The sequence below is a fragment of the Sciurus vulgaris genome (genome assembly GCF_902686455.1).
Source record: "Sciurus vulgaris genome assembly, chromosome: 7".
In the NCBI taxonomy this organism is placed as follows: domain Eukaryota; kingdom Metazoa; phylum Chordata; class Mammalia; order Rodentia; family Sciuridae; genus Sciurus; species Sciurus vulgaris.
This window is the reverse complement of record NC_136467.1, coordinates 132,410,401-132,428,865: the sequence shown is the minus strand read 5'-3', so window position 1 is coordinate 132,428,865 and position 18,465 is coordinate 132,410,401. Positions and strand designations below refer to the sequence as shown.

Here is an 18,465-nt window from a genome sequence, read left to right as displayed (position 1 = left end):
ATCATGCAAAACACCACACTGGGCCTGTGGGGCTATTAGGATGTTGAGAACTTAAACTTTACATTTCCTGACTTAGCAAGACTAGGTGGCTGGGGGAACTGAGCTAAAATTTTATTTTAATGTTATCTCAAACCAGGTTTCTGCATTTTAAGTTCCTGGAAGATGAAAGAGGGAGATTCTTGAGGATTAAGGCCAAGACAAAAAGTTGACCTTTTGGGGCAGTTTGCAGCAACTGTCAGTCAAGTGACAGCAGTCAGTTTCAAAGGTCATATACCTCTTACTAAGCATATTAGCCATAATTCCTGTTGGTTTAGGGATTTGTAGGGTAAGATTTAGAATATAAAGTGTTAAATTATACTCAAAATTGGAGTCATATTTTAAATTGATATATAAGTTTAAAACAATACAGTTTTCCAGAATTTATTTTGTCACTGAATAGAGGAACTCTTAGGCATCAGAAATGCAAGGAAGTCAGACTAAAGAGCTACTATTTCTAATTGTTTAGGTTCCCCAGAGCATGCTTTACAAGTGACAGACATAATTTCTCTGGTTTTTGTTATACAGAACATTCAGAATATCTATTTCCTGATCATCCACATTGGCTGATAATACAGAAAGTGAAGGTTTATTATTAGCACCTAATATTTGATGAGTAATAAATACAATACACTCTAAAAGATTAAGTCACAGAGAGCCAAGCATTAACTTTAGGTTAATCTTTGATTATATCATGAAAGCATTCTCACTGCTATCATTTGAGTGTGGCCCCTGCAAATTCATGTGTTGGAGCCTTAATCACATTAGTGCAGCAGTATTAGAAGGTGGGGTCTGGGGTTTTTCAAGATGGTGGCCTAGAGGGTGGCTGCATTTCATGTTGCTCCAGGACTTAGGATTCAAAAGAGGAGAAATTGAGAGACTTGGGACCAACTCAAAGCAGCCGGGTGAGTCTCTCCCATTGGGGAGGCTTCCCGGATGGGGCGGTAGTCCCGGAACGCAGGGAACTTTGTGAAGTAGAGCTGCCGGCGAGAAGCCCCTCCCCCCGCTGGAGCAGTGAACTCAGACAACTGGGAGCATCGGAGAGGAGGCCGCTCAGCACAGCGCTGGGACTCGGAGCCACCACTGGGGCTCCGGAGGCTGCCTAGGGGAGGAGCGGCAAGGAGAGCTGTGTGGACTCAGGACACCGGGGCCTGCCCTGAGGAGGAGGAGGAGGAATGTGGCCGCTTGGATTCGGAGTGACTATACCAGAGCTACAGGCGGTTGCCAGAGGAGAAGCGGCGTGGCGAGCTGTTTGGAATCAGACTGCTTCTGAACACCGGGGCCTGCCCTGAGGACGAGGAGGAGGAGGAGCGGGGCCACTTGGATTCGGAGTGACTGCACCAGAGCTACAGGCGGTTGCCAGAGGAGGGGTTGCTTGGCGAGCTGTTTGGACTCAGACCACTTCTGAACACCAGGGCCTGCCCGGAGGAGTAGGAGGAGGAGGAGGAGGAGCGCAGCAGGGCGTTTGGACTCGCAGTGACTGCATTGGAGCTCCAGGTGGCTGCTCAGAGGAGAAGGCGAGGGGTGAGTTGTTTGGACTTAAAGTGACCGCTCCTGAACACAGGGGGGCTGCCTGGAGGAGAAGCGCGGTGGGTTGCTTGGTCTCCAGTGGCCACACCAGAGCTCCGGGCGGCTGCCCAGAGGACGCGTGCAGCGGGTCACGTGGATTCTGAGCCACTCAGAGTGACCGCTCCTGAACACCCGGGGGGTTACCTGGAGGAGGAGGAGGAACAGGGAGGGTCATTTTGACTCGGAGTGATTGATTGCCCCGGGCTACGGGTGGTCGGTGGGAGGAGGAGGCACACAGTGAGTTGCCTGGACTCCTAGTGACCACACCGGAATACTGGGCGGCTGTCTGGAGGAAGAGGCGTGTGGCGGGTCTCTGGGACTCAGAGAGATTGTACGGGGCCCCAGGTGGCTGCTCAGAGGAGGGGCCACATAGCCAGGAGATTAGGTGCAGAGCAGGGTCCCAGGATCTAGGCGGCTTCTTGGTGGAAGAGCCACAAAGAGACAGGCTTAGGGGCGGAGCGAAGGTTCCAGGCCTGTGGACAGATTCTCTGAGGAGGGGCAGCCTAAGGAGATTCATCTGCGAAGGGTGAGGCTCCCAGGCTCAGGAGGTAGGGCCAGGCCCATAGGAACTTTGCAGAGGAAGGCAGCCCAACCCAGGCGGTAGCTGTAAATTGAGGGGAACCTCTAGGAGGGAAATGACCAGGGAGACCTCCCCACCGGGTGAGTCTTCCCTGCTGGGTGAGGTTTCCCCACAAGGACGGTAAAACCAGAGACACAGGCCCAAACAGGCCTTGCCTCAGCCGGCAGCCTAGTTCCCCGTTGGATGACCATTGGTCAACAAGTGGAGACACCTCTGCCCACTAGCAGGGAATATACCCCACCTGAAGGCCACCACTCCTAGAGAGGCAGATTCCTTGTGGAGCACCGCGTTATCAACTTCCTCCAAGACTTCAGCCTACTGAAGGCTAAGAGGGGATATATATAGAAATCTTCAGGGACATTGTAAGTCAATAAGGGAAATCTGCAATATCTCAGCGGTCCACTGATACCTGAACAATATGAGAAAACAAGGAAAGAAAATGCTGCCAACAAATCTAGATGTTACATCAATAAAACCCAATGACAGCATGGCAGAAGAAATGACAGAAAAGGAGTTCAGATTGAACATAATTAAAATGATCAGGGAAGCAAACGATGAGATGAAAGAGCAAATGCAGGCATTGAATGATCGCACCAATCGACAGTTAAAAGAGCAAATACAGGAAGCAAAAGATCATTTCAATAAAGAGTTAGAGATATTGAAAAAAAAACCAAACAGAAATCCTTGACATGAAGGAAACAATAAACCAGATTAAGAACTCCATAGAAAGCATATCCAATAGGATAGAACACCTGGAAGACAGAACCTCAGACATTGAAGACAAAATATTTAACCTTGAAAACAAAGTTGAACAGAGAAGATGGTAAGAGATCATGAACAGAATCTACAAGAACTATGGGATATCATGAAAAGGCCAAATTTAAGAATTACTGGGATTGAGGAAGGCTTAGAGAAACAAACTAAAGGAATGAACAATCTATTCAATGAAATAATATCAGAAAATTTCCCAAATCTGAAGAATGAAATGGAAAATCGAGTTCAAGAGGCTTATAGGACTCCAAATACACAAAATTACAACAGACCCACACCAAGGCACATTATAATGAAAATACCGAACATACAAAATAAAGACAGAATTTTAAAGGCTGTGAGAGAAAAGAACCAAATTACATTCAGGGGGAAACCAATACGCATATCAGCAGATTTTTCAATCCAGACCCTAAAAGCTAGAAGGGCCTGGAACAACATTTTTCAAGCCCTGAAAGAAAATGGATGCCAACCAAGAATCTTATACCCAGCAAAACTTACCTTCAAATTTGACGCTGAAATAAAATCCTTCCAAGATAAACAAAAGCTAAAAGAATTTACAAAAAGAAAGCCAGCATTACAGAACATTCTCAGCAAAATATTCCATGAGGAAGAGATGAAAAACAAAGAAGCAAATCAGCAAAGGGAGGAATTATTCTAAAGGAACTGTCAAATAAAGGAGGAGCCAAGTTGTGTCAAACAAATAAATAAATAAAATTTAAAAAATGAACCAAATGACCGGGAAACCAAATCATATCTCAATATAACCCTGAATGTTAATGGCTTGAATTCATCAATCAAAAGACATAGACTGGCAGATTGGATTAAAAAGAAAGATCCAACAATATGTTGCCTGCAAGAGACTCACCTCATAGAAAAAGATACCCATAGACTAAAGGTGAAAGGATGGGGAAAAACATACCATGCACATGGACTCAGCAAAAAAGCTGGAGTATCCATCCTCATATCAGATAATGTGGACTTCAAGCCAAAGTTAGTCAGAAGGGATAAAGAAGGTCATTTCATACTGCTTAAGGGAAGCAGAAATCAGCAAGATATAACAATCATAAACATCTATGCCCCAAACAGTGGCTCATCCATGTATGTCAAACAAATCCTTCTCAATTTCAGAAACCAAATAGACCATAACACAATAATATTAGGTGATTTTAACACGCCACTCTCACCACTGGACAGATCTTCCAGACAAAAATTGAACAAAGAAACCATAGATCTCAATAACACAATCAATAATTTAGACTTAACGGACATTTATAGAATAGACCATCCAACCAAGAGCGAATACACTTTCTTCTCAGCAGCACATGGATCCTTCTCTAAAATAGACCATATATTATGCCACAAAGCTAATGTTAGCAAAAACAAGAAGATAGAGACACTACCATGTATTCTATCAGATCATAATGGATTGAAGTTAGAAATAAATGAAAGAGTAAAACACAGAAACTATTCCAACATCTGGAGATTAAACAATATGCTATTATATGATGAATGGATAACAGAAGATATTAGGAAGGAAATTAAAAAATTCTTAGAGGTAAATGAGAACAAAGAAACATCATATCAAAATCTCTGGGACACTATGAAAGCAGTACTTAGAGGGAAATTTATTTCATGGAGCGCATTTAATAAAAGAAGTAAAACTCAACAAATAAACGACCTAACACTACAGCTCAAAGCCCTAGAAAAAGAACAGACCAGCACCAAAAGTAGAAGACAGGAAATAGTTAAACTCAGAGCTGAAATCAATGAAATTGAAACAAAAGAAACAATACAAAAAATTGACAAAATAAATAGCTGGTTCTTTGAAAAAATAAACAAAATTGATAAACCCTTAGCCACACTAACAAAGAGAAGACGAGAGAAAACCCAAATCACTAAAATTCGGAATGAACAAGGAAATATCACAACAGACAGGATTGAAATACAAAACAAAATTAGAAGCTATTTTGAAAATCTATACTCCAACAAAACAGAAAACCTCGAAGACATCAACAGGTTTCTAGAGACATATGAATTGCCTAAACTGAACGAGGAGGACATACACAGTTTAAATAGACCAATTTCAAGTACTGAAATAGAAGAAGTCATCAAAAGCCTACCAACAAAGAAAAGTCCGGGACCAGATGGGTTCTCAGCCGAGTTCTACAAAACCTTTAAAGAAGAGCTCATTCCAATACTTCTCAAAGTATTCCATAAAATAGAAGAGGAGGGAACCCTCCCAAACTCATTCTATGAAGCCAATATCACACTGATACCTAAACCAGACAGAGACTAATCAAGGAAAGAAAATTTCAGACCAATATCCTTAATGAACATTGACGCAAAAATTCTCAACAAAATTTTAGCAAATCGCATACAAAAACATATTAAAAAGATAGTGCACCATGATCAAGTGGGTTTTATCCCAGGGATGCAAGGTTGGTTCAACATCAGGAAATCAATAAATGTCATTCACCATATCAATAGACTTAAAGTCAAGAATCACATGATTATTTCAATAGATGCAGAAAAAGCATTTGATAAAATACAGCACACCTTCATGTTCAAAACACTAGAAAAAATAGGGATAGTGGGAACATTCCTCATCAATGTAAAGGCCATTTATGCTAAGCCCATGGCTAATATCATTCTAAATGGTGAAAAACTGAAAGCATTCCCCCTAAAAACTGGAACAAGGCAGGGATGCCCTCTTTCACCACTTCTATTCAACATCGTTCTTGAGACTGTAGCCAGAGCAATTAGATAAACCAAAGAAATTAAAGGGATACAAATTGGAAAAGAAGAACTCAAACTATCCCTGTTCGCTGATGACATGATTATATATTTAGAGGAACCTGGAAATTCCACCAGAAAACTCTTAGAACTCATAAGTGAATTCAGTAAAGTAGCAGGTTACAAGATCAATGCTCATAAATCCAATGCATTTTATACATAAGTGATGAATCTTCAGAAAGAGAAATTAGGAAAACTATCCCATTCACAATAGCCTCGAAAAAAATAAAATACTTGGGAATCAATCTCACAAAAGAGGTGAAAGACCTCTACAATGAGAACTACAGAACACTAAGGAAAGAAATTAAAGAACACCTTAGAAGATGGAAAGATCTTCCATGTTCTTGGATAGGAAGAATTAATATTGTCAAAATGGCCATACTGCCTAAAGCGCTATACAAATTCAATACAATTCCAATTAAATCCCAATGACGTACCTTACAGAAATAGAGCAAGCAATTATGAAATTCATCTGGAAGAATAAGAAACCCAGAATAGCTAAAGCAATCCTTAGCAGGAAGAGTGAAACAGGGGGTATTGCAATACCAGATCTTCAACTCTACTACAAAGCAATAGTAACAAAAACAGCATGGTATTGGTACCAAAATAGAAAGGTAGATCAATGGTACAGAATAGAGGACACGGACACAAACCAAAATAAATACAATTTTCTCATACTAGACAAAGGGGCCAAAAATATGCAATGGAGAAAAGATAGCCTCTTCAACAAATGGTGCTGGGAGAATTGGAAATCCATATGCAACAGAATGAAACTAAACCCATATCCCTCAGCATGCACGAAACTAAACTCAAAATGGATTAAGGACCTCGGAATCAGACCAGAGACCCTGCAGATTATAGAAGAAAAAGTAGGTCCAGATCTTCAACATGTCGGCTTAGGACCAGACCTCCTTAACAGGACTACCATAGCACAAGAAATAAAAGCAAGAATCAATAACTGGGATAGATTCAAACTAAAAAGCTTTCTGTCAGCAAAGGAAACTATCAGCAATGGGAAGAAAGAGCCTACAGAGTGGGAGAAAATCTTTGCCAATCATACTTCAGATAGAGCACTAATCTCCAGAATCTATAAAGAACTCAAAAAACTCTACTCCAAGAATTCAAATAATGCAATCGACAAATGGGCTAAGGAAATGAATAGACACTTCACAGAAGAAGATCTACAAGCAATCAACAAACATATGGAAAAATGCTCAACATCTCTAGTAATAAGAGAAATGCAAATCAAAACCACCCTAAGATTCCATCTCACCCCAATTAGAATGGCGATTATCAAGAATATGAGCAACAACAGGTGTTGGTGAGGATGTGGGGAGAAAGGTACACTCATACATTGCTGGTGGGACTGCAAATTAGTGCAGCCACTCTGGAAAGCAGTGTGGAGATTCCTTAGAAAACTTGGAATGGACCCTCCATTTGACCCAGCTATCCCACTCCTTGGCCTATACCCAAAGGACTTAAAATCAGCATACTACAGAGATATAGCCACATCAATGTTCATAGCTGCTCAATTCACAATAGCCAGACTGTGGAACCAACCTAGATGCCCTTCATTTGATGAATGGATAAAGAAACTGTGGCATATATATACAATGGAATATTACTCTGCCATGAAGAATGATAAAATTATGGCATTTGCAGGCAAATGGATGAAATTGGAGAATATCATGCTAAGTGAGATAAGCCAATCTCAAAAAACTAAAGGTTGAATGATCTCGCTGATAAGCAGATGAGGACATATAATGGGGGTGGGAGGGTTTAGCGTTAGGGTTAGGGTTAGGTTTAGGGTTATGGATAAGGAGGGTTAGGGTTAGGGAGGGGGGGCAAGTATGAAGGAAGGAAGCTCTGTATAGAAGGAAAAGAGGGATGGGAGGGGAGGGGGGAAGGGAAAAAATAACAATGAATCAAACAATATTACTCTATGTAAATTTATGATTACACAAATGGTATGCCTTTATGCCATGTACAAACAGAGAAACAATATGTATCCCATTTGTTTACAATAAAATAAAAAAAAAAACAAAGAAGGTGGGGTCTGGCAGGAGGTGTTTGGACGATAGGGACAGAGCCTTCAAAAATGGATTAATGCTTTTCTCACAGGAATGGTTAGGTGTCTCAAAAGTCTGGCCCCCTTTTCTCTTTTCTGTATACACTTGCTTGTCCTTCCTCTTTCTGCCATATTATGGAAGCAGCATTAGTCCTCACCAGATATGGTGGCCCAACCTTGGATTTTGACTCCAGAACTGTAAGCCAAAATAAACCTCTTTTCTGTATAAATTACCCAGTCCTAGATATTTTGTTACAGCAACAGAGAACAGACCTAAGACTCTCACCATTAAGAATGTAATGCTTCTCAGTGGAACACTTAAAATATGTAAAGCAAACTCAAGTTCTTTGATAGGCTATCTCTGAACAAACTGTATATACTTCGAAGTTTCAAACTCAACTCCACAATCTCCATGTAACTTCAAAACAGTAATAATATTTAGAGCCATGGGAATTAAGGTGTCCAAAGCACTCCATACACATAAGCTTTGCTGTTACCAATGAACTAACAACAAAAGTTTCCCCAAAGAGCCATGCAAGTGCCTATAAGCAAGACTCCCAGTTGTACGATGTCCATCTTTCCAACCCTTTTGATGAATTATGGTCTTGACTTCCTTTTCCAACCAAAAGAGAAGTTTTACTACTGTCAGACTTCACAAGAAACAGCAATGCGAGCACATTCTCTGCCCATCAGCTCCAAAACGCCCCAAGCCTGCTAGAATTGGGATTCCAGTCACACTTTCATTCAAATACAAGAAAAGGGTTAAGAGGTGAACGACTAAGCTTCACAGGACTGCTTTACATATTTGGGATATGAAAGTGCTAATTAAACCTTAGGAGTAGTCCTTAAGGCGCAGAAATGACTGTGTTTGGGCTAATTTTGTTAGAAGATTTCAAATGACCCATGAGACCCTGGAACTTGAAGAGAAAGCTGTTTTATCCTCTGTCTGCTTTGTCCTTCCATGTGAGTATATCTTCCAAGTAATAAATGGGCTTCCTGGGCACCAAAGCTTGTTATTTCAACAATCTTTTCTGTAACTCTTAAGACACACGAATACACTTTAAGTAGAAATAAACCCTTATTTTTTAAAGCGCCTTGAGGTCATGGAGAATACATTTACATACATATGCTGATCGTGCCCCTTCAAATCCTAAAGGCAGTCATTTTCCATATGGAAGAAACTGAGATGTAGATGGGTTAAAATGACTTGCCTGAGACAGATCAAACTGGTTTTAGATCTTTGGACATCTAGGTCTATTCTTACTTGTCTAAAATGCAGAATCCACAATGCTTAAATAAGATCATTGTCTAGGACTTTGAAGATAACACTCAACTCCTAAGAAAGGTGATATATTGGGGCAGCAGGACAGGTGGGCATCTGCCCTGACAGTTGATTGACCCTGAATGGGTTAAAATGTGATTTTTTTTATAGAATCAAACTTCCCATCACCTATTGACAAGTTCAGTAGTATGGCAGAATTTTGGTTCAAGATAAGAGTAAAGCAACTATTCTAAAATTAGTCACCAAAACATGGGCAGAAGAATGCTGTGGGCTTCAGAGAAAGGCAGTGGCTCACTTCCTTCCGTACAGACCAGGCCCTTCCAACCACTTCTGTTTCTTGACACGACTAGTAACCAAGGAAGTCTAATACTTCTCCTCCTTCCAGGGCCAGCTTACTACTTTGTTTTCCTAGTACAATCTCTCCTCCACCATGGTCAATATTAAAGGTTCACTTTTCTGTGAAGCATCAAGAGTTAATGTGGAAACTTCCCACCTACAGCGTCCTTTCTTGGTTGAACTCTATGTCACCTGTCCACTGCCCTGCCACCTCATACTTCCCCACATCATCCTATCTGAGTCTAGCCCTGTATTTTCTTCAAACAGGTAGATATCACAAAATTCTTGCATTTCTTTGCTCTTCTACAGTGAAAATTCAAGGTGGAATGATGTTCCAGTCTCTGATGACTTTCAGGGAGGTCAGTCTCTTTGGACAGGTAATACAAGTTATGTGGTTTATACTACTGATATATAGGGTATGCATGCACTAGCACTCAGGAGCTAAGAGGGATGAATTCTGACAAGGCTGTGAACCCCCAAACTCCCAAGCATGATCAGAGCTTACAACGCTCCTTTGAAATCAACAGCATATAATTCTAGGAGGGTTATTGTGCATTTGACCCCTAATGTCCAGCACTGGGCCAGTCTGAAATCAGAGGCTGTGCTCATCTGCTGGTTTGGCATGGCTAAGAATTTCTGTACCCAGCCTGTTGGTCTGCAAAGGGAAAAATCCATGCTTCAGGATACTATAATCTATTGCCTGTCATGTCTTTCCTGGGGTCATTTCTGGACAGTAAAGGGTTAATGTTACAGTCATAACTGCTGTGGGTCTCTGGAACCCTGCCCCTTCCCTGATAAAACCTAATATTATCACTCTTCACATGACTGTTGCTATCTGGAAAGGGTAACAATTGTGAATCTTTCTTTATAGGTACAAAAAGGATCAAAATGACATAAAGATGTCTTTAACTGTGAAGAAATAGAGGACTGGATTTTCCTAAACTGGAAAGATCTATTCATCCAACTTGGACAGGCTTTAAAACTGTGCTTTTCCACATGATGGTCACTATCCCATGTGGCTATTGAGCACTTAAAATTAAGACAGTTCAAGATAAGATGAGCTGTTAGTGTGAAAGAGCACACCAGATTCCTGAGACAAAGTACAATAAAATAATCCAAAAATATCTTATAAACTTATTATATTGAGAACTTACTGAAATGCTCGTATTTCAGATAGACTGAGTTAATTAAAATATATTATTAGAATTCATGTTGTTTATTTCTTTTTGCTTTTTAAGCTGTGATTTCTGGGAAGTTTAAAATTATTCATGTGGCTTACATTTGTGTTCCTGTGGCTCACACTAGATTTCTATTGGACAGTTCTGCTTCAGACAAAACTCATAATTTTCTTTAAATTTATTTTTATTGGTGTACTCCAATTATATATAACAGCAGGGATTTGCTGGTAGAGAAAAGATGAGCATGCTAAAGGTTTGGTTTCAGGTATCCTTTTTAAAAATTAGATCCTTCTTGTGGACATTCCATCCATCAAGCTGCCAGCTGGAACTCTGCAGGTTGACTTGTTACTTTTTCTCTGGGACAAAGTTGGGTAGGGACTAAAGGGTCCCCTTGGCTCTCACAGTCCTTTACTTATGTGACTTTACAGTCCAGTATTCATTTTTAGTATTTCCAGATAATATAGGAAAACAAAAAACTTACAGGTTTTGAGATGGTGAATCTGCTGCTGGAATACACAGGTATTTAACTCCCTGTAAAATGATAAAAATATATATAAATAAAAATGAAAATATTATAGTCAGCAGATAAAAATATTTGAAGAAACTATAACTATTTACTCAGGTCAAAAAGTAAAAAAAAATTTAAAAAATGAAAAGGAGAAGTTTTTCATTCGTCTTTTGTTGCCAAGGAACTGGAGAAAAACTAATTAAAGTTCCTGGTTCTTTTCTGTGGTCTTGCCTATAAATATTCATGGTCTAGTTTGCAAACAGCTTGTAGGTTTAGACAAAATTCAAAGAACTTCAATAAAGTGATAACAGTACTTTTCGATGAGTGTCAACAAGTTTCAAAACTATTGTCTTAGATACTTGTACACATCCCATATTTTCTATATATGTCATTTAGGATCCTGAAAATTCAAAAAGGAAGCACTGTTAGTCAAAACTTTAGCACAATGGTTGAAAACTGTATTGTCATATTATAGCTTTCTATGTTAATTTTAGTATCATGACAGCTACAATTTTACCAATAGGAGTTTTATATCCTTTGAAATAATTTGCTTCATTTTGCCTGTTTTCCAGAACAGTAAGTTGGGTACCAAATTAACATTTCTCTTTAAAAATAATGGCTTAATTTGAAAAAACAAAACAAAACAAAAAAACTTCATCTAGTTCTCTATAAAATAAAAAAAAGTTTATGTAAATTTGTGCTTCAAAAATCATGCTAAATTTGAGATTATCAAAAACCAGTCTCATTGCTCTATCAGAGGGACTGATGTGATAGTTCAAGAGGTCTTCCATATCAAGTAAAAATATAAAATATAAAAATCTCAGTAATAGTTGCAGGAGAATATGTCTAAAGAATTAGATGGGGTTGGGGATATAGCTCAGTTGGTAGAGTGCTTGTCTTGCAAGCAGAAGGCCCTGGGTTCAATCCTCAGTATCGGGGGGAAAAAAAAAAAAAAAAAAAAAAAACCCTTCCTACTGTAATTGCCTAATACCGCAGAATACAGTCATGTCTCAGAAAATAAAGGTAAAAACATTTGAAATTAGAAAAATAACCAATAAACGAGAACACACAAAGGACAGATATGCAGAATGGTGATATAGGCAACCCCAAATTTCTCAGAAGATTGTTAATTTTTCATTAAACTCTGCTAACTCCTATCATTAGGAATTTATGTGCTATATTTAGTAATAATAATCTTGGAAGGAACATTTTAATCCACACTTTGCTAGTTCCTTACAGTATGAATCTGACTTTTCCAATATGGGATGAGGAACTCCATTCTGCATTTCCCCTGCTGCTTAGGGTGAAGACACATGATCAGTTTTCATTGATCTGACACCGAGGAGATGGACTTGGAACTTGTGGGCAGGAAAGGGGAAGGGACAAGTTGGTGAAGGGTGTAAGCTTTGCAGGTGCAGGTGGTGGCAGAGTGGGCTCTGGAGCTCATCTGGCTGCTGTGTGATCAGGTCTGCTATTGTTCTAGAACTTCAGTTTTAAAGCCTATTTCTCCAGCTTTGCTGAGCACACCATAACTTTCAACCATTTCTTCTTAATAAACCCCTTCCTGCTGAAACTGACTCAGAGGGAGATCTGACCTGACAGATGGAAACCCCTGTTCCCCATCTCACAATTAGGAGAGGTGAGAAAAAAAGTTTTTCCCCTGCACAGTTTCTGTGTATGCTTTTCCATCTTGAAGAAACAACCAAATCATTTAATCATGATTTGAAGATAAAACCACTACAAATCATGTAGCCAATCATTATGTATTCCAGTAAAGGCTCCTTGGGTTCTTGAAGATGAATTTTACTGCTGCTTACCCAAATGGGAACATTTTATCTGAGATAAAATGGGCTTTTAGCTTGCTAATGGTTGAATTTATTGATCAGCTGGCAGAAGAGGAAAGGGAAGCCGTAGATTATTCCTCATTCAGCTTTCACTTGTCACACCCCACACCCAGCTTCCTTCTGTCTCTGTCCTTATTTTTTCCTGGACTCTCTGGAGGCTGTGTTTTGCTGGGAATGTCAATCAGTTGTCTCTCATTCTAAAGCCCCTCCAAACCCAGACAGGTATTATGCTGTGGTGGAAAGGGCAAGACTATTAAAAAGAAAATGCTACTGCAAGGAAAAAAAAAAAAAAAAAAAAAAAAAGTAATTTCGTTCTTTGCCTCCATAGAGTCCAAACAAGCTTGTTGGTCTAGATACATACACTAATCATTTCCTACAGCCACTATTGAAATGACTGATTTTTTTTTTTCCCCTGTTAAGTGAGAGTTGGCAATTGGATCCAGCCCAGGAGCTTGTGAAATTCCTTCCTCCCACATGCTTCCTCCAACCTCCTTTCAGGCCATACTTCCAGAGGGACAGGAGGATTCTCAAGTGTCCATCTCCCCTGCTACTGCTGTTTGCAGTCTCAGCAACTTCAATAGAGCAAAGGCTCCAAAGAGAATGCTCTGTAATAAGGAAAATGCCTGCCTGTCACAAATGTTGACAGATAACATCTACATTTGAGCAGAATCTAAAATCAGTCCAGTCTTGTACTGAGAAGAAAGAAATGATGAAAGGAAGAAAAAAAAATGGACAGAGGTAGGTTAAATAGCTCTTTGCCTATTAAGAGCCTTCACCATAATGCCAACAGCAGGTTCAGTAGAAAACAATGTGCTTCTTTTAAGCACATTCCCTTAGTTGCTGCCTGGTACAACAAAGGACAGAGGTTGGTCCTACAAAGCAGGAGAGCCCTGTCAGGGGGCAGGAGAATCTGCCAACCACAGGAAGATGGCAAAGGGTATTCTCCCTTCAGAGGTAGAGAGGATGAGGAGGAAACTTTTGGTTGTGTAGGACCCCTCACCTGCATAGCTGGAAAGAGCAAGTGACAGCTACAGTTTCCTACTGTGCAAATTCTAAAGAGGAACAAAGTTTGGGGACTCCCTGCTGTTAAGGCTGGACAGAGAACATAAAACTTAAAATTGAGTTTTCTCAAAAAGACAGAATAACAATAATAATAAACTTCCCTGGAATGACACCTGACAGGTGTTCACTAAAGGTCTGCTGAGTGCTGAAAACAAAGTGAAAACCAATTCCTACAAAGATCACAATAGTGCTAAGGAAGAAATATTGTCAAAAACTCATTCCTTATCCTGGGACCACAGAAATGGAAAAAAATGGGTTTTAGGCCACACTAGGCAAATAAAGGGTATGTTTTCTTTTAGGTACTGGGGATTGAACCTAGAGAACTTAACCAGCAAGCCACATCCCCACCCCTTTGTAATTTGAGACAGGGTCTTGCTAAGTTGCTGAGGCTGGCTTTGAATTTGTGATCCTCCTGCCTCAGTCTCCTGAGACACTGGGATTACAGGCTTCTGCCACTGCACCCAGCCAAAGGGCATGCTTTCTATACACACTCCAGTGACACCAGCCTACCTCCTGTCTACTACAACTGGATGAGAACCACTTCACTGCAATCTACAATAAGAAGTATGCAAATTCATTCACAGGAGTCAAACTGTCAAAAAGGTTCAGCTGCTTGCTGCCCAAGAATATCTATTTATCTTGGTTTAGTCATTAACAAAGCAAGATCTCTTAAAGGCCACAGACTACAGAACTGGAGCTACTTAAAAAAGGCATCAGATGCCTGCACATGTGCACTATTAATGACAGTTAGTTACTAATTCAGAAAGCAGCACACAGACCCCAGGGCCATAAGAAAGCTGGACTCAAAGTTATTGCACTAAAGTTTTAATGTGATGTGGAATAGATGCTTCTTCTAATATGACTTGCATAAAGGATTGCTCCCTGGTGGTGAAATTTGTAGAGACAGAGATAAAGGGTAGGGTATGCTTAGCTAAATTATAGCTATGTAATTTATAATTTATAAAAGTATAGCAAGCTAATAGATTAAAAAAAAGTATAAAAATTCTAGAACAATCTGAAAACAATGGAATAAAAACAGCAATGTTTCTGGGGGTATAGCATTTGCTACACAGTGTTCACTTCTTTACGTTACCTCTTAATATCCTGAAAATGCATAAAAGTGAAACTGGTTATCTTCTCCCTTGAAATTAAAATTGTAAATAAATAAAAACTCAGCACTCTCCCTGAAGTTTCGAAAAAGTGGACTGGTGAAAGTCAATTAACATTAAATTTTTATGGAACTATTAGATATCATTGTGGCTTTTCAATGCACAAGGCTTGTTTTGTATTGCAATGAATAAAAAAACAAGCTCAGTTTAATAGAAAGGGCCCTGCTGATGCTCTAAGACTGTCATGATTTCTGTGGTGGACAAAGAAAGAACAGCAGCTAATTTATTTGGATTATATGACCTTTGAATGGCTTAACATGTCCAGAGAAGTCCAGAAATACTGATGAGGTGGACACTAGAGAGAGGAAAAGGAGAAGGAATTTTAAAAAAAGTCTCTACCTACTTTGAGGCAACCTCATCATGTACTGAATATTCATTATACCAAAACATCACTTCAATTAGTATGAAGACATGCAATGTAAAAATTGGGAAAGCACTGAAAAGAGGTAAAAAGGTTAGGAGTTGATTGCCAAGGAAAGATTTCTGGTGACATTTTTGTGCTTAGGGTTTCAAAGACATAATAGACATCACTGGGCTGAGAAGAGAGTTCAGAAAGTTTTCCAGAAGCTCTGTGTGAACCAAAGGTCAAAGCTGTCCAAGTCCATATTCTTTAAAGTTTTAATATATTTTCAGTTTTCTGTTTCAATGAGTATAGTAACCACCAAAAGTAAAGTTTGGGCCTTTCTTTGGGCCTGAAACTAAAGACTACACTTAAAACGATACACAGGCATGAACTTTGAAAAGCAGGGCTGAGATTCTGATTATAAGACTAGAAAAGAGATCAAACTCTCGCTTGTTTCAAGTACAATTTCTAAAACTGTTTTTCTCTTTCTGAAACATTGTGAGAGTCTTCTGAAAAACTCAGTTGACATTCTACTTTTCAAAAGAAAAATCTAGCCCTCTCATTCTTTCATTAAAAGTCAGCTATGGAGTAGATCTTTTGTCTCATCATTTGCAGCAATGTGGATGGACCTGGCAGACAGTATGTTAAGTAAAGTAAGTCAGGGGCAGAGAAAACCTGCATGATCTTACATGTAGAAGCGGAGAGTAGTTTAGTGGTTCCCAGAGCCTTGGAAGGGTATGGGGGAGGGGGTGACAGAGAGGATGGTAAGTGGGTACAGGGAACAGTAGAATAGGAGAAATCACTTTAATGGTCTACAGCATAGTAGTATAATGATGGTTGGCAATAAATAATTGTGTTATTTCAAAACATCTAGTAGAGTGGATTTTAACTGTTATCAACACTAAAAACAACTGTCAGAGGATATGCCAGTTACCCTCATATGATAGATACACTGTATACATATCATGAAATGTCACATTGTACCCCATATGTATCTTTATTTCTTATGTGTCTATTTTTATAAAAAGACTGTAAGTGCATCCCTGCAGGAGCCTATTTTAAAATATAAGTAGGAGGGGAGTAAGTTCCCAAAGGGACCAAAACCAGGACATTCACACAATGGAAAAGTTATTTTAGCTGCCAACAAAAATATCATGATTAGGACCCTTGGTTTCTCATCTTAGCCTATCCAGTACCAGACACAGCACAGGCCAACCCAAGGGGGTTCCTCCAACAGAGATCATCTTTTCTTTGACATGTAAGTCCATTTAGGAAGTGTTGGGGAAGTGTTGAGCTGGTGTTCCTAGTTTACATACATATACCTACACATATGTGTGGCCTTCATAGTTTACATATACATACCTACACACAAACTCTCTTCCTACTGATTATCAAACACCCATCAGTGAGTTGAGTGGAACAAGTGAGAGAACCTATCATAATCTAATTTTACCAAATTCCAGAAAAAACTGGCCCCCAAAGAGAAAAATAAAATTTAAAACAAAATTTAAATTTGGAATACCCTCACCTGATCAGAAGGTAGGCCACAGCTTATACACAGTTACAAAAACAAACAAGAAAGGGGCTTCTTCCTTTGAAGAAAACCACTCATGGTACTTTTTTTTTTTTTTTTTTTTTTTTTTTTTAAATCGTGGCAAAACACACATAAACTTACCATTTGATCATTTTGTTTATTTTTATGATTATTTTTTTGAGATGGAGTCAAACAATGCTGCCCAGGCTGATCTTGAACACCTGGACTCAAGCAATCCTCCTGCTTTAGCCTCCCAAGAAGCTGGAACTACAGGCATGTGCCATTGACCCCAGATACCATCTTGATCATTGTCATGGCAATAAAGTACATCCACATGGTTGTACAACCATCATCACTATCTCTAAACTTTCTCATCTTCCAAAACTGCAACTCTGTACTCATTCAACTAACTCCCCATTCCTCCTATTCCCAGCCCTTACAACTACCCTCTCCTTTCTGTCTCTGTAAATCTGATGACTTCTGTACTTGTATCTAAACCTAACAGTAAGTAAACGCTGAAAAAATTAGCCTGGACTCTTGAAAGTCACAGATCCAAGAGATGGCAACTGCTGACTTAAAATTGCTCTTGTACACTCACTGCAGTTGGACCATCTCAAGTCTCCTTTATACAGGCTTCTCTTTGAGTGTCTCTATTCCACAGAAGGCTTATAAAGAGTGCCACCTCAAGTACGTGTGTGTGAGCCAAATGCAGCACCTGGCCCTGCATTTTGATTAATGTTTCTCCTCAATTAAGAATTACACACAGCCTAGAACATTTGTAGAAACATATTGAAGGTAAAAAGCAGAAGTCAAAATCACATCTCTAGAAATTATGTTCAGAAAGTACATATGTATATCTATGGAGTAAGAAACAGACGACAGCATAAAAAAACAGTAAGGTCAAGGGGGCAAGATTCTTTGCCCCCTCTTTTTTATTGTTAGTACCACAGCAAAATTCTCAAAGGAATTACTGTAGACAATCACACTGAAGATAAATATGATCTCCTCTGTTATGCTAGGTAATACAAGTTTTAAGCCTAGATTCTAAATTGAAGAGGTATTTTCTTAAAGAAACCATTTGCCACTGATTCTTCCTGCATGCACTAAATTTAGGCAGCACTGCTTCAAATAACAACTTCCAAGAACTCTGTGGTCCTCGGTGGGGTGGGGAGTGGGTAGGAAGGTCAGAGTGGACAGACAAGATTTAGCCTTGGGCTTGATTTTGTGAGACAAGATGCAAATGAGAAACCTCCTACACCTGCTGGCTTCTTTCAGGTTAGTCAAAAAATGACATACATTTGACTCGGCAGATCAACAGATGAGGACTCAATGCTTATTTTTGTTCAAGGTATCTCAATGAAATGCTAAAGTGGGCCTCATCAGTACATAGGA

The 18,465-nt window shown here is 39.5% G+C and overlaps 1 protein-coding gene across 1 annotated transcript in view; it reads right to left on the bottom strand.

Annotated features, from left to right (window-relative positions):
- DUSP22 (dual specificity phosphatase 22) overlaps positions 1 to 18,465 on the bottom strand; it is a 67,805-nt gene that overhangs the window by 10,795 nt on the left and 38,545 nt on the right. Inside the window, 1 exon segment of the mRNA XM_079147303.1 lies at positions 11,095 to 11,144. Coding sequence (XP_079003429.1) covers positions 11,095 to 11,144 — 50 coding nt within the window.